This window comes from Penicillium paradoxum, assembly GCF_028828445.1.
Source record: "Penicillium paradoxum strain IBT 22861 chromosome Unknown utg000006l_segment0_segment0, whole genome shotgun sequence".
Classification (NCBI taxonomy): domain Eukaryota; kingdom Fungi; phylum Ascomycota; class Eurotiomycetes; order Eurotiales; family Aspergillaceae; genus Penicillium; species Penicillium paradoxum.
In genome coordinates, this window is record NW_026643184.1 from 1070222 (window position 1) to 1094524 (window position 24303).

At 49.3% G+C, this 24303-nt stretch overlaps 8 protein-coding genes across 8 annotated transcripts; 3 read left to right on the forward strand and 5 right to left on the reverse strand.

Annotated features, from left to right (window-relative positions):
* Positions 1-1335: 1335 nt before the first annotated feature.
* N7457_006870 (helix-turn-helix domain-containing protein) lies at positions 1336-1908 on the reverse strand (the record flags this gene model as incomplete). The annotated part of the gene is made up of 1 exon (XM_057177913.1): positions 1336-1908. The coding sequence occupies one exon, from the start codon at positions 1906-1908 to the stop codon at positions 1336-1338; it is 573 nt and encodes a 190-aa protein (XP_057029657.1).
* Positions 1909-3943: 2035 nt separating this feature from the next.
* N7457_006871 (transient receptor potential ion channel family protein) lies at positions 3944-6177 on the forward strand (the record flags this gene model as incomplete). The annotated part of the gene is made up of 2 exons (XM_057177914.1): positions 3944-5804; positions 5876-6177. 2 exons carry the CDS (start codon positions 3944-3946, stop codon positions 6175-6177), a joined length of 2163 nt encoding a protein of 720 aa, XP_057029658.1.
* A 1727-nt stretch (positions 6178-7904) lies between these two features.
* N7457_006872 (uncharacterized protein) lies at positions 7905-10941 on the reverse strand (the record flags this gene model as incomplete). Its single annotated transcript, XM_057177915.1, has 6 exons — positions 7905-8038; positions 8121-9135; positions 9200-9363; positions 9429-9469; positions 10562-10840; positions 10901-10941. 6 exons carry the CDS (start codon positions 10939-10941, stop codon positions 7905-7907), a joined length of 1674 nt encoding a protein of 557 aa, XP_057029659.1.
* A 414-nt stretch (positions 10942-11355) lies between these two features.
* On the forward strand, positions 11356-13588 carry N7457_006873 (GTPase-activating protein GYP1; the record flags this gene model as incomplete). The annotated part of the gene is made up of 8 exons (XM_057177916.1): positions 11356-11379; positions 11455-11470; positions 11515-11557; positions 11634-11750; positions 11828-12291; positions 12341-13224; positions 13275-13367; positions 13424-13588. The coding sequence occupies 8 exons, from the start codon at positions 11356-11358 to the stop codon at positions 13586-13588; spliced, it is 1806 nt and encodes a 601-aa protein (XP_057029660.1).
* Positions 13589-13669: 81 nt separating this feature from the next.
* Positions 13670-15084, reverse strand: N7457_006874 (dimethyladenosine transferase; the record flags this gene model as incomplete). The annotated part of the gene is made up of 4 exons (XM_057177917.1): positions 13670-14506; positions 14567-14788; positions 14849-14886; positions 14943-15084. The coding sequence occupies 4 exons, from the start codon at positions 15082-15084 to the stop codon at positions 13670-13672; spliced, it is 1239 nt and encodes a 412-aa protein (XP_057029661.1).
* Positions 15085-15285: 201 nt separating this feature from the next.
* N7457_006875 (U4/U6-U5 snRNP complex subunit PRP6) lies at positions 15286-18277 on the forward strand (the record flags this gene model as incomplete). The annotated part of the gene is made up of 3 exons (XM_057177918.1): positions 15286-15665; positions 15767-18059; positions 18134-18277. The coding sequence occupies 3 exons, from the start codon at positions 15286-15288 to the stop codon at positions 18275-18277; spliced, it is 2817 nt and encodes a 938-aa protein (XP_057029662.1).
* A 628-nt stretch (positions 18278-18905) lies between these two features.
* N7457_006876 (TADA1 family protein) lies at positions 18906-20455 on the reverse strand (the record flags this gene model as incomplete). The annotated part of the gene is made up of 4 exons (XM_057177919.1): positions 18906-19576; positions 19675-19783; positions 19847-20121; positions 20248-20455. 4 exons carry the CDS (start codon positions 20453-20455, stop codon positions 18906-18908), a joined length of 1263 nt encoding a protein of 420 aa, XP_057029663.1.
* A 361-nt stretch (positions 20456-20816) lies between these two features.
* N7457_006877 (FUSC family protein) lies at positions 20817-24238 on the reverse strand (the record flags this gene model as incomplete). The annotated part of the gene is made up of 6 exons (XM_057177920.1): positions 20817-20917; positions 20976-21137; positions 21189-22289; positions 22351-22759; positions 22814-24133; positions 24194-24238. The coding sequence occupies 6 exons, from the start codon at positions 24236-24238 to the stop codon at positions 20817-20819; spliced, it is 3138 nt and encodes a 1045-aa protein (XP_057029664.1).
* Between the last annotated feature and the right edge of the window lie 65 nt (positions 24239-24303).

Below are 24303 nucleotides of genomic sequence, written 5' to 3' on the forward strand. Positions count from 1 at the left end.
TTGTTATCAATGAAAATAGCTTTCATCTGATTGATATTGCATTGCATTCCAGCATGTGAGATAACGAGCGAATCTGATACTTTCATACTTTACCACAGTGCCATCTTGGTAGTAAAACCTACATGGAAGAGAATCCCAAGAGACTAAGTAGTATAAAAGGTAATGGTATAAAAATACAGTGTTCCTGCTATAGGTACCGAGTCCATCTTTCTAGACGTTGGAGTCCCTCGTCCTAAGATCGAACTGCTTGGAAGAAACCATAGAAGCGTGATTTCATATTCCAATGGAACGGCCCTTCTTCTCTAGCGACAAAATGTTCGTTAAATGTCCCCGAGGTGGATGCTGCGGTCTAAATTGAAAGGTGACTGATGACCAGGAAACTTCTCAGGTTGATATACACTGACCATATAAACCTTCTGGACTTCTACTTTGTGAGAAGAGTTGATCTCAAGACAGGCGAAGTACGTGAGGTCCATTGAATAGGTAAAGGAAAGATGTATGGCACTTTTCTTTGGTTTAGCTTCTTTCGCCAAGCTGTATGGCCGTGATACCCTAAAAGCCCCCTTGGCTAGCACTAAACCTATCCTTCTTTAGCTGTATCTTTATGAAGGCTGATTTATATCGAAGCCCTACATGGGCAAGGAGTTCGTTCAAGTCTAGATACTAGGGTGTCATTCGTATGCAAACACCCCTAAAAGACTGATGTACTATCAATTCCATCATCAAGTCAAAACGCAGCCTCATTGTTGAAGCAGAAATATGGGGATACACCTGGTATGATTCATGTAGAATTGCGCACGAGCCCTCTATGCACAGAGTAACAGAGCAATTACCACAAATGCCTGCCCGGATCTTCGATCAGACCACAAGTCTTCCAATCTCATGATCTGAGTTGGGGGCTATTTGCAAGCATATTGTCTGACATTAACCGTGGTATTTTGGAGATCGTTGGTATGAAGCATGACGCGGCAAAATTGCTCATAATACTGACCTGTACAGATCTGTTGATTCCATGTTAAAGCCTCCTGTAATGAAAAGACTCGTGTAGGTCATCACATTGGATGCGATTGATGAGTTTTTCGTGTTGCGAGTATCCTAGGCTCTAGGCTCCGCATGAAACTGGGGGTCAATTATCTACAGTTTATATAGAGTATGCCATCGGACGTCATCAGATAGTCGCGCAGGATCAGCTCTGTGATGAAACATTTGCTCCAGTTGTCCACAGGTCTCATACAGCCGACACTTGTAACTATATGCAAAGAAGCCCGCTCGAACATTGACTGAGCAACGGTCGAGCTCCTGAACGCGCAGCGCCGAAACCCTCGAAATATTCTTTTACAAAGTCGTCTGACCGTTGACATTACGAGTAGATTCCGACTCGCTGGATGCCAAACCAGATCCAAAATCACCAGGCCAGTCAGCAGGAGGTGTGTCATGCGACCGAGCAATTGGAGCCTCTTCAACTTGTTTGGTAGCTGCTTTTGCAGCCAAAGATCGAGTAGCAGCCTGAGTCTTCCTCAATCCGTCACCATTAAGAAACCGACGAAGTGACTCCTTGCCGACTTTGTAATCCACTAGCACCAGCAGGTCATCATATGTAATTTGAGGATTCGCATGGAAGGCCTCGCGGATTCGAGCTCTGTCATCTTCCTTCAGCTTCGATGGTCGACCCGAGCGAGCCTGGGAGTGATTATTGACTCGATTGCTCTCGCGCATTATTGTCGATTTTATCGTTGAGAGCGGGATGTGTGGGTATTCATTCTGGATCTGTTTGTAGGTCCATTTGGCTGTGGTTCTGAGCACGCAGAGCCGTGTGCGCAGATATGGATCAAGTTCGGCCCCACGTCGCCGAGATCTTTTCTCGGGCTTATCAGGGATCGTGGGCTTCTCGAGGCCCTCGGGCCCCATGGTAGCGAGCTTGGTGCCTGGGAAGAGGAGTGACTAGAGGCGCCACGGGGCACCAATCTTGGGATCTCTAATTGCGATGCGGTAGGCGGTACGAATGGTACATTTTCTGCCGGGTCTTGAGCTATGTTTGGAGTATGGGTATTTGCCTTCTGCTTTTAGATACTATATCTTGATATTCATTGTACGGAGTACCATGGTCCCAATTGAATCAGAGAATTCAAGCAATTCTATGAGCGAACATAAGGAGTACTCCGTACTCTGTATAGAGCTGCCAGTGGGAAGCTCTTTGTTGTGGATAGTATTGGGTGGAACTGTCAGAACACGGGATCAATGCCCCTTTTTTGGACGATGGCACAATAAGGAAGGATCGGTTCATTGGTTCCAATCAACCTGAAACTCCGAAATGGACATTCGAGGATGAGATAATGGCAGATTCTTCACTGCTCTCCAGCTCGAATCGACCTGGATACTGTGGACGGAGGATAGACTCCATGGATAATGTATGGACAACCAGTCAGCGCTAGAGGTGGCTGGCATGGTGATCATCACAATAATTGACCGTTTGCCATAGGCTGCCAGCAGAGACCAGAATAGCTACATATCTGTGAAAATCGAGTGGCCCCCTTGTGCTTGGTCCTGTCTCACATTGATGATAGGGCGGACTGAAGGAAGAACCCACCCAGGTCTAAAATTTTGTGTATTTTGATGTACTCCGTACTCGATACAGATTCACACAGCGAGGAGACATCCGTGCAGTGCACGAAATGTGACTCCGAGTCCGCTGGAATCGATTGGTCGTATGCACAATGACACGATTTTCACCAGGAACATTATGTGTCCAGAAGCCTGTAAGGGGTCCACTGGGAAGGCTAGATTTGAATTTCACAAGGATCTTCGATCGGCGCTCCAACTGTGTGTCGGGCCCTGCAGCTCTGTCCTCGGAGGCTTGTGTGCGCAACATTTGCCCCTCGCGGGGCACGTCACGCCGAGCGATAGAGACATTCGACACGTCTCTGAAGAAGTGGACCACAGGTTTCGGGCTTGCAGGTACCATTTTCCCCGAGTGCCTTGCGCCCGATGCTTTGATTTGAATGGTCAAACATAATTCAGCGAGCGCTACGGAGTACGGAGTACGGAGTAAAGAAAATTGACCTGCCGTGTGGCTGGTGTGGCGTTATTGTCGCTGATTAGTGTACTCCCTCGATTGGTGTAGGGCAGGAATGCGTTCCATGGGTGGCGACCGGGAGAGATTTTAGCGTGCCTCCTTCAGGCTGGTAGCTTTGGGCGGAACCTTGGTAACTTAGGGGGGCAATCTTGGTTCCAATACTCCGTACGGAGTACTCCATACGAAGTAGTCCGTTGGGAGCTCTACGGAGTAATGGGAGCTTCAATGGATTATCTTGTCTCCTTTCACAGCGTTAGAGGTCATCTGAATTTATGGGAATTAGAGCGTTAGGACAGTAAAGCCAGGATATAAATACCAAATCTAATGGAAATAGTAACATACCCGAACGTTAGGCCCAGGCTTTGAAACGGGGTCAGGGCCAATCAGTCCCAAATTCAGGGGGTCCCCCAAGTCCAGACTAATCGTAAAGTCGCAACCCTACGGTCGAGACTTCTCTCTCTTTTCTTCTTTTCACTGATCATCGCATTCTTGTGAGAGGGGGAATTTCACTCACTAATCTCCAATCACTACCTCTCCTACTACTGTCGCTCACTGTCTCTTGTTCTGTGTGTTTTTTTTTACAGCTCCTGGTACTCGAAAACCAGTGTCTCACAACAGCCCACCTCCTCGTCCTTGCGACCCTTTGGACTCTTATTATTGATTTGTTTTTGTGCTGTGCTGCCGCGGGTTGATCCTGCCTTTTGTTTTGGTCTTTTGCGACTTCTCCACCCTCGCCTCATACATCGTTTCAATCCGTCCGATTATCGTGTCAATCGATCCCTATATCCTTAATGAATCCGCGCCTACTCGATCTAACGTGTTAGCTTTGGATTGGTATAACACATTGAACATCAATTGTGCCTGGCCAAGATGCGGAATTTCATCTGGTCTCTGCTAGGCTTGGCCATCGTGCCTCGCGCCTTGGCAGGGGACACTCTATCTACGAATGGATTTAACCTGTGCATGACCGACTCGGCAATCAACATCCAGAAGATGGATGTTACCTACACTCGTTCCAGTGGAGTAATTATCTTCGACGTGGCTGGTACCAACGCGAAGGAACAGAAGGTGCGGGCTGCTATCACCGTCACTGCTTATGGAAACGAACTTTACAGCAAAGAATTCGATCCCTGCGGTGATGACATCCATGTTGATGAGCTCTGCCCCGTTCCTAAGGGAACTTTCAAGGCCAGTGGATCGATGGAAATCCCCGCCGAATATGCTAGCCAGATTCCTGGAATCGCATTCACTATGCCCGACCTGGATGGTCAGGCAAAGCTTATCCTCAAGTCCAAGGAAGATCAGAATAATTTGGCATGCATTGAGTCCGAGCTTTCTAACGGCCACTCCGCCAAAGTTGAAGCGGTTCAATATGTCTCAGCTGGTATTGCGGCAGGCGCTTTGGCGCTGAGCGGTCTTTCTGCCGCCGGTTCGGCGGGAACCGTTGGAACACCTTCATCCAGCCCCGGCTTTGGCGATGTAATGGGCTGGTTCCATAGCATGGCTACCAATGGCATGCTCAGTGTCGCCTACCCCCCTGTCTATCGCAGTTTCTCCTCTAACTTCATGTGGAGTACCGGGTTGATCCCCTGGGCTGGCATGCAACACTCCATCGACAATTTCCGGGCAGCCACTGGTGGTAACTTGACCACCGAGAGCTATGACGCCTTGAGAAATGCCTCGATGTCGCGCAGCAGCTCATCTAGCGACATGTCGAAACGGAGTTGGGATTACACCATCGAATTTGGCGAGATGGTCACTCGTTCAGTTGACACGTCTGACGTTGATACATCCAGCGATGCTAGTGTTTCAGACAGCTCTAGCAAAGAGGAAAGCGACGATGACGACAGCAACAGCAATGATTTGATCACCAAGGCGAAGGATATCACCCAAGATCTCATGGTTCCCTCTGCTAATGTCTTCATGACTGTTCTCTTGATCTTTGCTATTGTTATCGCAGTTGTTGTCGTTGGTATCCTCCTATTGAAGGTCATCCTGGAACTGTGGGCCCTATACGGAAATTTCCCAGCCAAGCTGACCGATTTCCGGAAAGATTACTGGGGCCTGATGGCGCGGACAATCACGAACATGATCCTCGTGCTCTACAGCATTTGGGTGCTCTACTGTGTCTATCAGCTAAAGAAGGGTGACTCGTGGGCAGCAAAACTGCTTGCTGCAATTACCCTCTCCCTCTTCACGGCCGTTCTTCTGTTCTTTGCCATTCGCATTGTCTACATGGCCCGCAAGTACAAGAAGACGGAGGGAGATACCACCGGTCTGTACGAGAATAGAGAAACCTGGAAAAAGTACAGCCTGTTCTACGATAACTACAAGAAGGACTTCTGGTGGATCTTCATCCCCGTCATTGTGTATGCTTTGGTCAAGGGCTGCATTATCGCCGGAGGTGAGGGCCACGGCCTCTTCCAAAGTGCCGGTCAGCTAGCCTGCGAGATTCTTCTCCTGGGACTCCTGCTATGGAGCCGCCCATATGCCACCAAGGCTTCGATGGGAATCAATATTGCCGTTCAGGTCGTTCGCGTTTTGTCCATTGCTTGCGTTCTGGTTTTCGTCGAAGAACTCGGCCTCTCCCAAACAACAAAGACCGTCACCGGAATTGTACTCATTGTTGTGCAATCAACTCTCACCGCCGTTCTCGCTATCCTCATTGCAGTCAATGCAATCATCAACTGCTGCCGGGAGAACCCCCACGAGAAGCGCAGAAGAGAAGCTGGTAAGTCAAGTCTACAACTATTGATTTGGATACCAGCCCATTATGTGTATGTGCTAACTAATTCCTCGTAGAAAAAGCAAACCGCGACATCGATGACCTGACTCCTTTGGATGCCCGAGACTCCCTTCTCATGGACCACCCACAACGCAAGGAGTACTCCGAGATGAGCAACTTTAACTTCACGGGTCCCTATGAATCATACCGGGACCAGCCCAAGCGACCCGGCTCATCAGGCAGTAACGAGGGCCGCAGTCTTGTTCGCAACGATTACGGCGTGGCACACGGACGCAGCAACAGTCCCGATAGCCAGCGTTCGCGAAGCTCCATGGATGGCCGTCATCCTACAGCGCCAGGCTACGGGATGGCATATTAAAAAAAAAAGAAACAACGAAAAAAGCTTAAAAACAAACAACGAGAGCGTCATAAATCTGATCAGACGCCACCATTCTTCTTGCTCCTACCCCCATTTTTACTTTCATCCTCGAAATCCTTAGATCGAGCACGCACGTTGTGGCTTCGGAGTTCCTTTTTTTTTGACGGTTTTTAGCGTGCTTGAAAATGACGGTTGGGCATTTTCGATCTTCTTGCCCTTAGATGCATCTTCTTGTGTGATATCACTTCCTCCATTCTTTCTCCTCTTGTCTCTATACATACCTCATTCTTTTACCATCTTTACCATCTATCATTTATATTACAGCTTGCAACTGATGAGCATTTATTGAATTTTGGGTCTCTTCGTAACTAGAGTGCTTTGACTTGTGTAGTCCTTCTTATAGCTCAGACAAGATCAGCATTGGAGCCATAATCTACCGTGTAGCCAAGTTTCTCTGATATCCTATCTAGCAACAGTCTGTTTAGCAATGGCAGTGCTATAACATTGGATTATCCTTATGAATGAACTTTCTTCGTAAAAGGCTTTGACCATCTTGATTATGAAGATCAAGGTCAAGTATTCCAACCCTTTCCTTGGTAATGCATTTGCAACCCATCGATACTCACAGTCCTGATGATTTCTGAATGGTATCTCTCCTTTGGAGCATTGGAAGATTTGGGGCTTCAATCCCTACCAAACACATGTATGAGAAATTCCTGGTTGTGCATGGATACATCTTGTTTGATTGCCAAACCAGCAGCAATTTACCTGTGATATGAACTCAATATCAAGCTTTGCTCTTGCCATCTCATGAATATACTGGGAATGTCAGATCTTGATTGATCTATTGTGAGAAATGGTGACGCTCTGTATGTGTTCTGATTCAAGGTCAAAAATGAGTCACGTGGGCATATGGACCCTATTTGGAAAACCACTCGTGGAATTCAGTTTGACCATCACGCGATGATAACCATAGTCTACCGAGCCAGACTTCAAAATAACAGCGCCAATAGCCAAATCCTTGCTTATGTACTATAAATTAGGGTTGAATACGATTTGATGGGGTTGATGTGGCTTGGTCTGGGCCTGTCATGGTCACATTTCCGACCTTGTTGATATCCGTAGCAGCTTTGAACAAATGTCCTTACATCCCATGCCAAAACTCTTCACCCTATCGTAGTTGGTATTGAAGCACAAATACCCTCAATCTACGCCCCAAGCCCTAGAGCTTTTGCCATCGAAGCACGAATACCCTATGCCCTAGCGCTTTTGATATCGAGATTTGAATTATACTGGCCAGTCTCGGTCAAATGGAAATTTTCAATTGTGAGGCTAAAATCACAAAGAAAAAGCAATGTACCACCGAGAGAGTGCAAGACTTGAAGATCCACGCCGTCACAGATTATTGATCAGATTTCCTCTCCCGTTTAACACGCAAAACCTTGACTCAAGCTTCGATCCTCGACCCTCGCGAACAAAAAATGCACACATACGAAAGCACCGAACCACAAGAGTGAGAAGATAAAGATTAGAAACTGTCAATGTAACCCGCTCGCCGGACCCTCTTCTCCTTTTGCTTCGTAGTGGTCACGAAGATATCAATCCTGAGGCCCAAAATCGCTGGCCGCAGGCAAAAAAAAGACTTAAAAAACACATGAAAGAAAAGAATTTGTATGCGAAGCGACAGGAGACTGGATGAGTCGCTTGTAGTATCCACAGCAAGATGATTAGCGCTGGTAGGGGTGATAGCCACGGTGTCCACCTCGGCCGCCGCCACGGTAGTTCGCACCAGGCTTGCCGGCGTTGCGTGGTCCGGTGGGGGCATTAGCAGGAGCAGCGCTCTGAGGTTGGGGGGTGGTTCCTGTTAGAGAAATGTTAGCTACACAAGTACAGAACAAGGATGAAAGGGGTAGAATATGCAGAAACTCGAAAGAATCACATACCACTACCCGAACTTCCAACACGTCTCATACCTGCTGGTCCAGTGGGAACGTGAGGCTGCGGAACTTCGTCATACATGCCCTCCCATGAAGTCGGGCCACCTTGCTGTTGATAAGGGCTGAACCCGCGAGGGTCCATGGAGCGGCGAACCTGCTGCTGCTCGTACTTCTGCTGCTCAAAGGCAATCTGCTCAGTGGCGTTGTAAGCAGGTCCAGTCTGAGCCCGGGCTGCGTTTGCGGTTCCGTTGTTGTAGTTAGCGGCAAGAGAAGCAGCGTTGGGGCCAGGGCTGGCGTTGTCGCTGGGAGCACCACTGGGGACAGTGCCGGCTTGGTTAGGCTGCATCATAGCGGGGTTCATCATGTTAGGCATGGCCTGCTGGGAGCCGGGGCTCTGCGGGTTAGGGCTCATGGCACCTTGCGGCTGATTGCCCATCTGTTGTTGCTGTTGCTGCTGCTGACGCATTTGCATTTGCTGCATCTGCTGCATCTGAGCCATCATGGCAGGGTTCATGGCGTTCATGTTCATGCCAGGCATCACTTGGCCTGCGGCCATGGACTGCTGCATCATCGCGAAGTACTGTTGCATGCGCTGCCAATACTGGGCCATCATCTGGGGAGTCATGGAACTACCCTGTCCCTGCTGGGCGGCTTGCTGCTGACCTCCATCATGCTGGTTCTGGTCGCGATATCCTCCAGTACGATGACCTCCACGTTGATCGTTGTTGTCTCGCAGGTTACCACGGGGCTGTGCTTTCTTAACCTCAATTGGCTTGCCTAGAATCTCCAGAGGACGAGATAGAGCTTTCTCAACAGCAGCATCACCATCAAAAGTGACAAAGCCAAATCCACGGGGACGCCCAGTATCCTTGTCCATCATAAGAGTAGCATCAACAACACGGCCAAACTGCACGAAAAACTGCTTGAAGTCCTGCTCAGTAGCCTCTTGACTAACACCACCAACAAAGATCTTAGAAGTTTTCTCCTGTTCATCACGGGGAATAGCACGCTTGGGATCAATCTTTTAATCCTGGTTAGCCACATGATACGTTGACCGGATGTACGAGTTAGGGTTTAGCTCTTACAATCTTTCCATCGAGATAGTGCTCCTTGACCATAACGGTATTCACAGTCTTAGGGTCACGGAAGGTTAAGAAGCCAAAGCCACGGGAGCGGCCAGTGGCACTGTCCCGCATCACGGTACATTCCTGAACCTCACCGAACTGAGAGAAATAGTCACGAAGGGACTCTAATCCGGGGGAAAAGTATGTTAGTATGATAAATCATGATAAACCCCCAACAAAGTATGCGTACCGTCTGTAGTTTCCCAGTTCAGACCACCAATGAACATTTTTCTGTTGATCAGCCAGTCAGCACAGATTCAGGCATCATACAAAACAAAGCAAAATGCAGGGAATCAGAGGCTAATCAAAACATGATGGTGACGGAAAAGAGATAGGCATTGATGATAAGGAAAGAAATGAGAATATGTGGGAAGGTATTCTGGCTAGGAATGCTTCGAGTGTGCGAAAAGCTTCGCTATTCTGGAGAGCAAGGCCCCGAGCAAGGCATGTGCTAGGGTAGTTCATGGACTCTGTGCCTCATAGTGGTTGACAATGTACACTTGAATAGCCTTGGGCAATTCTGATACTCATGGCCGGGATTTAACGTCAAGCCCACTGGTTTACATGAGCCCGGAGATTGATGCATGTCCTCCTCTTTTCTTTTTCTTTTTGAATTGCTCAAGCCGGAGACTGGCGAAATGAGTGTGGATGTTCAAGTATTTCAGTCGTAAAAAGTGAATTGTCACTGTCTGTCTGTCTGACCCGTGAAAGCCTTTGCCTTGTCTAACACAGAGTCCCAAGCTAGATAGCTACTTCTTGCTCTGCCCTATCAAGGTATATCGACAGGAAACTATATAGTATCGGCTGTACTATATATGAATCGTCCGTGGCAAAGGTATGGCGGGTGGCGTGAAGTTGGTTTGCGCAAGCACTTGTCTCGATCCAGGGCCCAGGTGATGTGTTTGTTCGTCCACTGCTTGATATCGTGGAGTAATTGCCGGAGTATCCCACTGTATGATACGAACATCGAATTTGATGCAAATTGTAGCCGTATCATGCGTTTTCACAAACAAACGCGCTGATTGATCTCGACCCCGCATTGTATCTCCCTTCCTTTGAAGACGAATAGGCCATCAAACAACCGGCGAATTTTTCCTCGAACAGCCCAAAAGCCCAGATAACTTTCAATCCGTAGCCAGGTCACCCCTTCCAGTACCCAGATTTGTATCCGGAATCGCGAATGGCAAATTTAGCCACCCAGGCTTCTACCAGCGAGATAAAGCCCGATACCAGATGGATACATGCAATTGGGGAAGAATTATGCAATTGAGACAGGATTATACAAGCATGAGATAGAAAAGAAAACAAAATTAGTGGACTTACCCATCTTCCTTGATTCCCGTTCCGTGAGACTCTGTCTCAGCAGGAGGGGGTGCCTGAGTAAGGGCAGGGGCACCATACGCGTTTCCAGAGCCATTGTTGTAGCCCTGACCAAAGTCCGAAGTCTGGGTAGCTGGATGCGACTCGTATTGACCAACAGGATCAATTGCGGTTTCCTGTTTCGGGGAATCTCCGCCAGGTGCCAGGCTTGACACGCCTAGATCAGGCTTCGGTGCCTCTACTGCTGCAGTAGTTCGGTTGGTAGATTCATCGGCGTCATACCTAACAAACAAATATCATTAGCATCCTCAGTTCAGCATAAGATCAAGTAGGGGCACACACAGATCAGCAAAAAGATCATCTCCATCCTCGGGTTCAGCCATGATGACAAGAAAGTTAGTAGGAAAATAAATAGAGAAGCAAGTCACGGGAACACGTGTAGCCCTTATAGACCGGCGAAGTGAGACTAAAGTCAAGGGAGCAGAGTATGAGCCTGAGAGCAAGTAGAAGAAGAAGTTGTGAAGTCCAGCAGAACGGGAATCGCGAAGCGGAGCGCTTACATAACCAGCCTGGTGTTCAACTCATGAAACTCAAGCTATTTGTATCTATAGAACCTGCCTGATTCCTTTGGTTTGTCCTGTTTCTTTGAATTAGAATACCCATTATGCTCTATTGATTTTTCTATTCTGTCCTTACATGGCCTGCCTGGAGGATAGACGGCATTCATACCATCACAACGCCACCCCGCACCTCTATCAGACTCCCGCATGAGATCACCTCCTTTGGAATCCCATAAGATGGCCAACAAAAAAGGGCAACAGGTATGTTTTTCTTGTCATCCACTAGGCTTCCTTTGTTCGTCCGGTGTTTTTACATTTAACTGACTATGACGACAGGAAATGGTCCAGGTTGGTTCGTGTCCTTTGCCTCCCCTTGCATTTTAATCGCAGCTATAGCTCACATGGCCTTTCTCTCCCTTTGGCAGACAATTCAGAGTAGGTTTGAAGCTCCATATATCCTCTCCTACAGCTCAAGGGATAGCTGCAGTACTTAGGAATGCTAATGTTCTTTGAAGGCGCACCGAATCGCCCTTCTGGGCCGGCCGAAGTACGTCCCTAAACCAGGGATCTTCGAAGTTCTATGGCTCAAATACCGTTGTCGGCGCATCATATTCACATGGCAGCATTGTACAGTATGTTTTTGCTCATCTATTCTTCGGATCTAGCGATTGGCCAGAAACGATGACTGACAACTGTCTTCTTTTGGCAGACCTACCCCCCACGCACGCCCGAGAACACCGCCAAAGATATCAGCAGCAAGTCCCGGATCGAAATTGAGTCGCCATCCAGCAAACGTGGTTGCATCGCCTCCTCGGCAACCTTACCCCGGCATTATGACTGAGGGGGTCGACGAGTGGAGTCGTGACCCCACTGAGGAGGAGGATGAAGATGACGACGATGAGATTGTATACGACGACGATGAAGATGAATTCGGGCTTCCAAGTCTCGCTAGCATGAGAAGGAAAAAATCCGCGTCTTTGAAGTCCAAGAACGTTGATTCCAGCGGTGGGGCAACTGGCAGCCTCTCGGCACTTGGATATGGATTAGCAGCCAGCAACAGACAGCGGGCGAATAGTGCGGACATCGCGGAGGAGCGAGGTGCTCCGATGTATCCAACCGCTCACAAGAGCGAGGGAAAGATTCTTCGGCCTCAATACAAGGATATTCTACAAGGTATGCAAGACATCATGTCCGAGAAGCGGGAGAATGCTAACAGGTTTAGACCCTGCCAATGCTTTGAACCTCATAAATCACTCTCCACCCCCTACAGATGCCTCACCGAAAGAGAGGGATATCCATTCGAGTCACATTACGCGAATCAACAAGTTCAAGCGCATCCTGCAGGCAAGCACCGTATCTCCCACTGAGCTGCGGAATCTCGCTTGGTCAGGCATCCCGGAAGAAGTACGACCAATGACGTGGCAACTTCTACTCGGTTACCTTCCTACAAATAGTGAGCGACGTATCTCCACTTTGGAACGAAAGCGCAAGGAATACCTCGACGGAGTCCGACAAGCCTTTGAGCGAGGTAGTGGGGCAAGCTCTTCTAACCCACCTGCTACGACTAAGAGTCGCGGCAGAGGTCTTGACGAGGCGGTTTGGCACCAAATCAGCATTGATGTTCCCCGCACCAGTCCTCACATTCCGTTATACGGCTATGAAGCTACTCAGCGCTCTTTAGAACGCATCCTTTATGTTTGGGCCATCCGACACCCAGCAAGCGGATATGTCCAAGGTATTAATGACCTGGTCACACCATTCTGGCAAGTCTTCCTAGGCGTTTACATCACCGATCTGAACGTGGAAGAGGGCATGGATCCGGGCCAACTGCCTCGGAGTGTGTTAGATGCAGTGGAGGCAGACACTTTCTGGTGTCTGACAAAACTGCTGGATGGTATCCAAGATAACTACATATATGCTCAGCCAGGCATCCACCGACAGGTTAGGGCGCTACGTGACTTGACGATGCGCATCGATGCAGCACTCGCCAAGCATCTGGAGCAAGAAGGTGTGGAATTTATGCAATTTAGTTTCCGATGGATGAACTGCTTGCTCATGCGGGAAATGAGCATCAAAAACACGATACGCATGTGGGACACGTATATGGTATGTATTAACCCAAGGGCTATTTTGCTTGACACTGAACTTCATCACAGGCTGAGGAGCAGGGCTTCTCTCGGTTCCACCTTTATGTTTGTGCCGCATTTTTAGTCAAGTGGACAGATCGATTGGTCAAGATGGATTTCCAGGTATGTCATTCTCGTTGGATATCACCACTATGAACATGAAACTAACCGTATTCCAGGAGGTTATGATGTTTCTTCAGGCATTGCCTACGAAGGATTGGACTGAGAAAGATATTGAGCTTTTACTCAGCGAAGCATTTATTTGGCAGAGCCTCTTTCAAGACTCGCGTGCTCATCTCCGGCCTGCTGGTGATGAACCTCCTGAAAATGGTATCTTTTATTGATAGTAATCATAATTCATCATCCGAATTCTCAACTTCTTTCTTCGGATGTTTTTTCCCCAGGGGAGATATGCTCTTGCTCGCTCAGTTGAAATGAATGCCCTTCTGGTTGAATGCCCACAGCAACTTCAAGAAATCATTCTCGTCACACATTCTTGCGCGCCTCTCTCCAAGGTCAGTATCGTCCTCCAAGACCTGGCGCACCTTTTCACGGACTAGCTCTGCAACCTTCCCACGCTTCTTGCGTGAAGCACCATTCTTGAGCGCTGCCTCAAGGCGGGCATTGGTTTCCTCCTTGAAGAAATCAGGAACATCATCGTCATCCATTTCCATGACCTCGTCAGCCGGCTCCTCGGCAGCCTGTTCTTGCTGCTCCTCCTCATCACCCATATCCATTGCCATCGCATCGTCATTGGCGACTTCAACCGGGCCATCCTCAACAGGAATGTCGTTTTGGGCACACCATGTCCGATAGTTTGCTTCGAGCAATTCCATGATGCTTGATGTACCAATGAAACTGGACCGAAGAGTTTTGTTCTTACGCACAAAGACAATCCGCAGAAGACCATCCCACTCTTCGTAGTTGATCTGTGGCCGAGGGTTCTTGGGGACCATCCGAATGACGCTGGACTCGACCTGTGGAGGCGGCTTGAAGTTGTTCTTGCCAACCTTCATAATGTGATCGATCTTGGCCCACATCTGAGCGTTAACTGAGAGTCGACTGTAAAGCTTGTCGCCGGGCTTGGCAAATAACCGCAGAGCGAATTCGCGCTGGAACCTGTATGGAGAGTTCGCGTGTAAGTTTCCAATGGCATATAACGAGGGGGAAGTTGCAGCTTTGCCGGCGAGAACATACATGAGAACACAAGAACGAGGAGCAGGGTTTGTAGCAAGGAGCTTGAATGTGAGAGGAGAAGAGATCTGGACTTTGTTAGGATTCGGGCATAACTGTTGGAAGTGGAAGTCTGTAATTGTACATACCTGGTAAGGAGTGTTGCTGATGCAGACATCGAAGTATGGGAGCTCCGTCTTCATCACATCTCCAAGAATGACCTCCAGGCGCTTTTGGTATGGAGTGGACTGGAAACGCTTGGTGACTTCTGCGGCCATGCGAGGATCCAATTCCACGGCAATGCACTTCTTCGCCTTTTCCAAAATCTTGGCTGTCAAGTTACCAGTACCAGGACCAATTTCAAGGACGATCTGGGTAATTGACACTGCGTTAGTGTTTGTAGATTTAATGAATATCTTTGTATAACTCACATCGCTTTGCTTGAGCTCGGCCTTGTCCACAATAGCAGCTAATACCCAACTGTCAGCAAAGTGATAGCATATTGCAGCGAGACTAGTATCCTACCAGCAATACCAGGGTTCTTCAGAACGTGCTGGCCAATATCAGTGTTCATCTTGAAGATACTGTGAGCAGCTTTTGTCTTGGCAGCAGCATCTGACATGCCCTGTGAAGCGCTATTGCGCTTGGGCTTGTTGACCTTAGGCATCTTGAATAATGATCCCCGGAAATCGAACAATTATAAAAAGAAACCGAGAAGAAACTCTGCAGTAAAGCACCTCGACTTCAATGTGGGCGGCAACTTTTTTTGCGATAAGATTGTCGGTACCGGACTTACTTTCTTCCAAGCCCGCCATCGCCTTCTACGCCGTCGACCTTGAGCTGTTGTTCGATCTGTGTTGTGCCCAATATGGCGTCTGGACGAAAGGATTTCCTAAGCCAGGCTGCGCCTGAAAACTACGTCGCTGGTCTCGGTCGTGGTGCGACAGGATTCACCACTCGCTCCGATCTTGGCCCGGCGCGTGAAGGACCTACGCCCGAACAGATCCAAGCTGCTTTAACCAAGAGAGCTCAGCTTTTAGGAGCCGCTGCACCTACAGCTTACGGCACCACTTCACGCGAGAAAGGCGGAAAAGACGAAGATAAAGAGGAAGAGGATGAGCGGTTCCAGGATCCCGATAACGAAGTCGGATTGTTCGCATACGGACAATTTGACCAAGAAGATGACGAGGCAGATCGCATCTACCAAGAGGTAGATGAGAAGATGGATAAGCGCCGGAGAGCTCGCAGGTTAGTTTCATCCCTCCCATCGCTTTTCGAAACCATTTGTTCATCGGGTTAGCCCCGGTTGTTTGGACAGAGTACCGACCTGAATCGCTCGCCACCTACAGGGAAGCTCGAGAAAAAGCCGAACGAGAAGATTACGAACGAAACAACCCGAAAATCCAACACCAATTCGCCGATCTGAAACGCACACTTGCTTCGGTGTCTGAAGAAGACTGGGCCAACCTCCCAGAGGTTGGTGACCTGACTGGCAAGAATAGGCGAGATAAGCAGAATGCTCGCCAGCGTTTCTATGCCGTCCCGGATAGTGTCATTGCTAGTGCGAGAGACTCGACTCAGTATGATACCTCAGTTGCCGAAGATGGCACCCAGACGGGCACCGGCGAAGGAGAGAGCGCCGACGGTACCATGACAAACTTCGCAGATATCGGTGCAGCGCGTGATAAGGTTCTCAAAGTTCGACTTGATCAGGCTGCATTAGGATCCTCCGGCGACACATCATCTGGAAGTGCTACCAATATCGACCCCAAGGGCTATCTGACTAGCTTGACACAATCAGAAGCCAAGGCTGGTGAAGTTGAGGTGGGCGATATCAAGCGAGTTCGTATCCTGTTGGAATCCGTCACCAAGACCAACCCTAAGCATGCTCCTGGTTGGATTGCTCTTGCTCGTCTTGAAGAGCTTGCTGGTCGGATTGTGGCTGCTAGGAACCTCATTGCTAAGGGATGTGAGCTCTGCCCTAAAAGTGAAGATGCATGGCTCGAAAATATTCGACTCAATGAAGGTCACAACGCGAAGATTATTGCAGCGAACGCCATTAAGAACAACGACCGGTCCACACGACTTTGGACCGAAGCTATGAGATTAGAAACGGACACTCGTGCCAAGAAGAATGTCCTCCGACAGGCTATTTTGCATATTCCGCAATCGGTGCAGATCTGGAAAGAAGCTGTCAACCTGGAAGATGATCCCGCCGATGCGCGCCTGTTGCTGGCCAAGGCCGTTGAGATCATTCCCCTGTCAGTCGAGTTATGGCTTGCACTTGCTCGCCTTGAAACCCCAGAAAATGCACAGAAGGTCCTGAACGCTGCTCGCAAGGCCGTTCCCACAAGCTACGAAATTTGGATTGCTGCAGCCCGACTTCAGGAGCAGATGGGTACATTTGCAAAGGTCAATGTCATGAAGCGTGCTATCCAGTCTTTGGCTCGAGAGAACGCCATGCTGAAGAGAGAAGAATGGATCACGGAAGCCGAGAAGTGCGAAGCCGAAGGCGCGGTGCTTACATGTGGCGGTATCATACAAGAAACTCTTGGATGGGGTCTGGACGAGGATGATGACCGAAAGGATATCTGGATGGACGACGCGAAAGCCAGCATTGCCCGAGGTAAATATGAAACTGCCCGGGCTATTTACGCCTATGCATTGCGGGTCTTCGTCAACCGCCGATCAATCTGGCTTGCAGCAGCGGACCTGGAGCGCAACCACGGCACCAAAGAAGGCCTCTGGCAGGTTCTCGAGAAGGCAGTCGAGGCATGCCCCCAGAGTGAAGAGCTTTGGCTCCTGCTTGCGAAGGAGAAATGGCAATCTGGAGATATCGACGATGCCCGACGAGTCCTCGGTCGTGCCTTCAACCAAAACCCGAACAACGAAGACATCTGGCTGGCTGCTGTCAAGCTCGAGGCTGACGCCAAAAAGACCGACCAAGCCCGAGAGCTCCTGGCCACAGCCCGCAATGAAGCCGGTACCGATCGAGTGTGGACCAAGAGTGTCGCATTTGAGCGTCAACTCGGCAATATCGACGAAGCTCTGGATCTGGTTAATCAAGGTCTTCAGCTCTTCCCGAAGGCCGATAAACTCTGGATGATCAAGGGCCAGATCTACGAATCCCAGAACAAGTTCCCCCAGGCGCGCGAGGCATACGGAACAGGCACCCGGGCATGCAACAAGTCCGTTGCACTGTGGCTGCTTGCTTCGCGACTAGAAGAAAAAGCCGGTGCCGTCGTCCGCGCCCGATCCGTCCTCGACCGTGCCCGTCTAGCCGTTCCCAAGAGCGCCGAACTCTGGACCGAGAGTGTGCGCGTTGAACGCCGTGCCAACAACCTCGCCCAAGCCAAGGTCCTGATGGCCCGCGCGATCCAGGAAGTTCCGACATCCGGCCTGTTATGGAGCGAAAGCATCTGGTATCTCGAGCCCCGCGCCCAGCGCAAGGCCCGCAGTCTGGAGGCTATCAAGAAGGTTGAGAATGACCCGATTCTGTTCATCACCGTTGCGCGTATCTTCTGGGGCGAGCGTCGGTTGGAGAAGGCCATGACCTGGTTCGAGAAGGCCATTGTTTCGGATAGTGATTACGGCGATGGTTGGGCTTGGTATTACAAGTTCCTTATGCAGCACGGTACTGAGGTTCGTTATCCCTTCATTATGTTTTTCTCGGTTCCATGTTATCATTAGAATATCCAGCTGACATCTGTTTACAGGAAAAACGATCAGATGTCGTATCAAAGTGCATTTCGACGGAACCCAAACACGGCGAGTTCTGGCAGTCCATTGCGAAGGACCCGGTCAACGCATACAAGACCACTGAGGAGATCTTGAAGCTCGTCGCAACTGCTATCAACTAGTTGACATGTTCTTTGCGTGGTGTATTATCTACAGGCGTTTTGGGGGGGGTAAACAGCCCATGGAATTCAATATTCGACAGAGATGAAATACGTCTTTGTTAGACTTACGTCTAAAATCTAGCATCCTCAAATGTGACTATGTAATAAAATCTTGAGTCAACTAAACTGTAAGGTAAAATCCATGGGTATCGAACTAGCTTGACCTCCTCCCAACAGGCCATGGCCATTGTTTCGGCTTTTTGAGTCTTTTTCGTTTTGAGCTTCCCCGAGAGCTTCATTCTCGACCGCTTCACCTTGTCCCTTGGTAAGAAATGATACTATACATCGTTAAGGTCATCGGAGGCACAACCAGGGTAGGAGGGAGAGAAAACACGAGGGAACAAGGCAAGGCAAAGGCGATCGAGAACGGATAGCTAAGACATATCTTCAAACTCCAAATCCATATGCAAATCGTGTGGCGTCACAAACCGTGACAACCTCCCTTGGTAGTACCCAGACGCCGTGAGCCACCATCCATCAAAAACCGAAAGTAGAAACAAGAGCAAGGTAAAAAGCATGCAATGTGGCAGCGTGTATGAAAACAACGCAAGAAAGAAAAATAAAAAGGACAATCGGGGGTATAAAATTCTCATGCGGCCATGGACAGACACTCGTCAAGCAATGAGCTCAACTGCTCTCGGTCACCGACAGTGCCGCCTTCCCAGTCTAGCAGAGAACCGTCTTCGTCTTCGTCCAAGTCCATCGCGTCTTCATCGGGTTTGATTTCTTGATGTGGCTCACCAACGCCATTCTCCAACCGATCTTGCCTTTCGGTCTCGAGTTCATCTTCAAAGTACCCGCCCATGATTTGGTCGACGATTAGTGGCATGTGGCCAAGAACACCGCCGCCCAGCTCTAGAGTTAGTCGCAGATCTCTGACCCCCAAGGGTCTTCGAATGCTGGCTTCTTTTGCCTCCACAGGGAGCAGGCCTGTAGCGGCATCCTTTGCAATCTCGCCACGTGTATATGCAAGTTCTTCAACTTCAAGTTGGTGTCGATACTTGCGCATCATCATGTTGTTGATTGTACCGGACGGTCCATTCGAACGGGTGCGTGAGAATACCGCGGACAGAACTTCCTTCACGAATGTTTCTGTCGCAATCGCCATAAACTCTGCACAAGGAAGCCCGGCACCACTAGTTAGCGATTCCTCGTAACATATGGGAACCATGCGGGCATGGATAGATTCGGCATCGGGGAATTCGCCGGTTTCTGCGGCGAGGGGCTGGGCGTAGCGTTTTCGGATTTCGAGTTCCCAATCTGCCAAGGAGGATGGTCAGTACTAAACTTCATTACGGGGAAGAGGTTATGGGAACGAAGGGCATATCTTGAGTCCGAAGCGGGAGGTGTCGCCTTACTAGTCTTGTTCAGCCCACCTGCACTTGCAGGAACCTGGCTGGGCAATTTGATTTGCTTAGCCAAATGGCATAGTTCGAGCTCTGTGGGCACTGTCTCATTGGGATCTCGCTGGTTATGGTCAGTGGTCTGCCTTTGGGGCCAAGGTAAGCGTCATCGTTTGCGACTACGTACCTCCGGTATTCCCTTGATGCGCCGACGGTCCCTCGGAGGTAATTTCATGACCTCCGTCTTTAATCTTTGTTCTGCGGCATCTCCGGAGACAGGTTTCGAAACCGTTGATGGTTTATCATTCGCCGATACCCAGTTTGCGACGCCATGATCGGGGAGGTCTCGGGTCAGGTTTCCGATGAGCGCGCATACGAAGTTGTTATGTAAATGTTCATTCTTGGGATCGGCGCACAAGAAGTAGTCGACTCGTGATGAATATTCCGTTTGGTTGTAATGTCCTAGAATCAGGCAAGAGGTCAGGAGGTGACTGTACCGAGCTTGGTGCGGAGGGAAGGAGAAGCCAGGCTTCGCGTCGCTCAAGCAATCGCTAGGTAGACAAAGATCCAATGCGCCTCACTACATACCTAGTAAGAACAGAGCTGTGGATTCTTTATACTCGGCCCACTTGTCTCCGATGGCGGCCTTCAGGTCCGTGTAGGCATGCTCCAGCTCCAGCCGCGGCACTGAGATCAGAGCTCGGGAGGTCTTCGCGGATGCCGAGCCGTTAGGCGCGGCGCCTTTTTGGTGTGAGATGGAGTCATTCCGGCTCAGAGCCGCCGGATCGATCTGCATGGTTGCTGGGCTCGCGAGAGCGCGACGGGCGAGGCCGAAGGGCAAGAAATATTGGCACCTACGCCTTCATCAAGAAGGATTCAAGGGTTCAAACCAGGAATAAAGAAAGAGGAGATGGGTTCATAAGATGAACTGATATATTGAAGATGAAAATTGATGAAGTGAAAGAGAGGGCGATGGGTTTGAGTGGAAGGGAGGTTCGGACTTGCGGTTCCCCGCCAGACGCCAGGAACGGATACATCGAAGTGCGCCGAGTCCAGTAGGCAGCTGTGTCTACATCGACTACATGTGTTTTGCAACTAGCAATTGTTATTTTAGATGTTTTTTTTTAAATGTAAAGATCAATAGATCTGCTGCATTCTCAAGCTAGCTGCACTACGTCTTCGCTCAATACCCCAAAGAGCTCTCCGATCTCCGCAATGATCGCCGTGATCTCATTCGACAATTGGCCTGTCACCAAAACTAATGCGAAGTACAAGAATCAGTACTGGAAAAGGCAATGGAAACTAGCAAGACTCACTGTAGGCATAGAGCAGAGCACAGTCTTCATCTGTGGTCTGTCGAGATGCTTCCCGATCCAAGCGATAGCGGTATATGCGAGCGAGGAGCCGGTCTCTGGCATGCTCAATGCTGGGCAATACATCGCTTAGAGGGTATTCAAGTTTCATTGATGAAGCAATAACTGGAAGATAGTCAGCAGAAGGACATCCGGAAACGCTAAATGGAGGCTGACCTGTTAATAGATGGCTCACGCGTGCAGACAGCTGTTGCCGCTCCACTGCTGTGTATCGAAGAAGGGATATCTCCCCTTCAGTTGCAATATCATTATTCATCAGCTCGATGTTCATTGTATGGAAAGAGTTCACCATGTTGCGTGTACGGCGGACAATATTAGTGTAAGAGGATTCAGGGAATGCACTCTTCAATTCAAATTCAGAGCTTGCTGCAGCCCGAAGAGATTCCAACCGAGCCAAGAATCTTTCAATCTCGAGTTTCTCCCGGGGAGTCATGTATACAACGGACTTTTCGTCTTTGGCCATGATGGACAAAGGATCGCGCTTCCAGACAAGACTCAAATGTAGCCAAATAAGACTGAGACTCTCCTTCAGCCTGCGTCTTGCGCTGATGGGCCAAATCATGCGAGTGATGATAATTCCCCAGATGCATCCGGACAGCACGGCAACCACCCGGTGGAGTGCGATTTCGCTCATGATTGGATTGGAACCACCTTCGTCTTCGTCGAGCTTTGCCTCCTTCTGAGCAAGAGAATAGCCATATAGTACGGATAGATTGTAAGTGAGCATGATGAACCGCCCCATGGGCCCATTACCACGAACAATAGTGATATACCCGGTCCAGATGGCCATTAGCCATCCCAAAAACGCGAGGCCATATAAATTTGCTCCTGTGACGTCCCATGCCACGATAGCAGCGACTGCCCCCAAGCAAGTACCGAGAAAACGGGCATATCCCGTCGTGTTAGAGGCACCAATCGTCATTGAGCAAACCAGCATGTAGGACAACAGACCCCACTCCCCACGCCAATGTCCATAGAAAGGGCGGGTTGAAGGTAAGAAAGCAGGCAACGCATAGAGTGCAGCTCCGGCACCAACTTTGATAGCATATTTCGTATCATCCCGTCGGAAGAATCCAAGACATTTCCATAACCGGTACCCGAGTCTTTGCTTTGCCGTTCCTTTTGCCGGGGCAATTGTTGGGGTTTGGATCTTGACAGGCAGGCTATCAAAGGCAATTAGGCCATCTGAAGCATGTCGAGCATGACCGTGAGAGTTCTGGTTTAGAACAGGCGCACCGGAAGCTCTGGAACCTGCTTCTGCGTGGCAATTAACATACTGTCCACGATTTTGGGGGTTGGGAGGGTTTGAAACACATACCAGCATCGATAGAAATCATTTTTGCAGTCTCTGCCTTCTTTGACCACTGCCAGACTTTAAGCCATGACCAGGATCGTCCATTAGGTCTCTCTTCTACTTCCAGCTGCAGCTCATCTAGAATGGACAGCATCTCTTGCAATTGCTCTCCAAATTCAACGAGGGAGAAGCTGAATTGACCACAACTGGCTGAAACTTCCTCGAGATCAGCTTCAGCTTCTCGGTTCTTTAGTTTCATCGTTTCCTTTTGTTGATATAAGGTCGCAAGTGTCTTCTCGCGAGATTCCTTGTAAAGTTCAAGCGCCCGATCAAGACTGATCCGCAGTCGACCATTTACCGAGACTGTGTAGTCTGGGGCAGGTCCAAAGGGAATCTCCTTGAAGATTTCTTTCATTGTAAAGGCCAACGATCGCTACTACGAGTTAGTCTTTGAGCTGTGTTGTCTACCCTTGTATTCTTAACTTACCATTGAGGGACCCAGATGAGAGATAAAAATAGTAAAAACATCCGCTGGAAGAAGTGCAGGTTTGGGCGTCGGTCCCGGACTTCCATTTGTATGGGAACGGACAGAACCACCTGGAGAGAATTCCTCCTCTGATCGCTCAGCGATAGGCTCCAAATAAGACCCTTCAACAAATGACAACGGTCGCTCAACGGGGGTAAAATAATCCGCATAAGTCGAGTCACTTTGCTGATCTTCCATAGAGGCAGACTCGCGAGCAATTGTCTCGCGAATTAGACTGAACTGGAGAGAGGCTGCATTACGCAGTCCTCCCATGTTATGGGTGATGTCTTGCACCCAACGGACGAGGTTCTTTTCGAGTCTGTATTCTCTTTCCGTCCCCGCCACGTAATGTTCAAGTTTGCCTTCGCGGACGAGCCGGTCGAGCTGACCATAGGCCTTGCGGTGTCTCACCTCAGCATCTTTGAACTCATCCGAGAGAAGAACCTCCTCGGAGCCGCTCAAAAAGCTTTCCGTAATAAGAGCCATCATAAGAGCCAATGTATCAGTGACCGTGGCAAGATTTGCACGCAGCTTTTTACGCGCTGAGATGGGGAAGACGAAAAAGGATACAGCCATAACGGCCACCACGCCCATCAGCACCATCTTCAAGACTTGGAAGATCTTGGCAAGTGATAAGTCGCCGCTTTGGACAGCACCCTCCTTGGTCAAGACGGTAATTGTAGATAGGGAAGTGAGTGAACAAGCAACATTCACCAAAGGATCTCCAAGTCGTTGCTTGGTCCAGCCCACAAACCCAAGTCCGCCGCCACAGAAGACTATTAAAACTACTGCATGGCCAAGGGCAGGCCATTCCAGAGTGTCCTGGAAGAACATCTCCACGAACATACTTGTAATCGTCAAGCAGGCCGAATAGCAGAACGCCAAAAAAGCACAGATCAAGGCCTTGAACATCCCTCCCTGAGACCTAGCAGGATGGAAATATACTGTGACCGTAGCCACCATGTGTTTTCCATCCTGATGGCCCAGAAAAGCCGAGATTGCAGGAATAAATGTTGCCATAGATCCGAGCAAATATGCGAGACTGTACTTCAAGACTCCAATGCCTGGTTCAGACCTGACAAATTGATTTGCCTGTGCCCATTGTCCTTGTATCCAGCGCACAAGTTTGTCAAAGGGACCCTCATAATGTTGAATTTCATTTGTGAGAAGCGCGCGTCTTTCGTCGATGTTATCATTGGAGGCGGGGGAGGAATTTCGGAGATTGATGAGACCTTTGAGGCGCTGGCCTGTTTTCGGGAGAACAAATGTAGCCTGGCGAAGCTTCACCAATAGTTAAGTATAATTTCTTGAGCGTGGTAGACAGAGCAAATGAGTACATACTAGTGGGCGCGAACGGCGAGACCTGCTTGGACTTCCAGACGGCATCGTTCAAATTTGTGTCACTTACTGGTAAATTCACCTGGGCATTGTGCAAGCCGCGTGACACATAT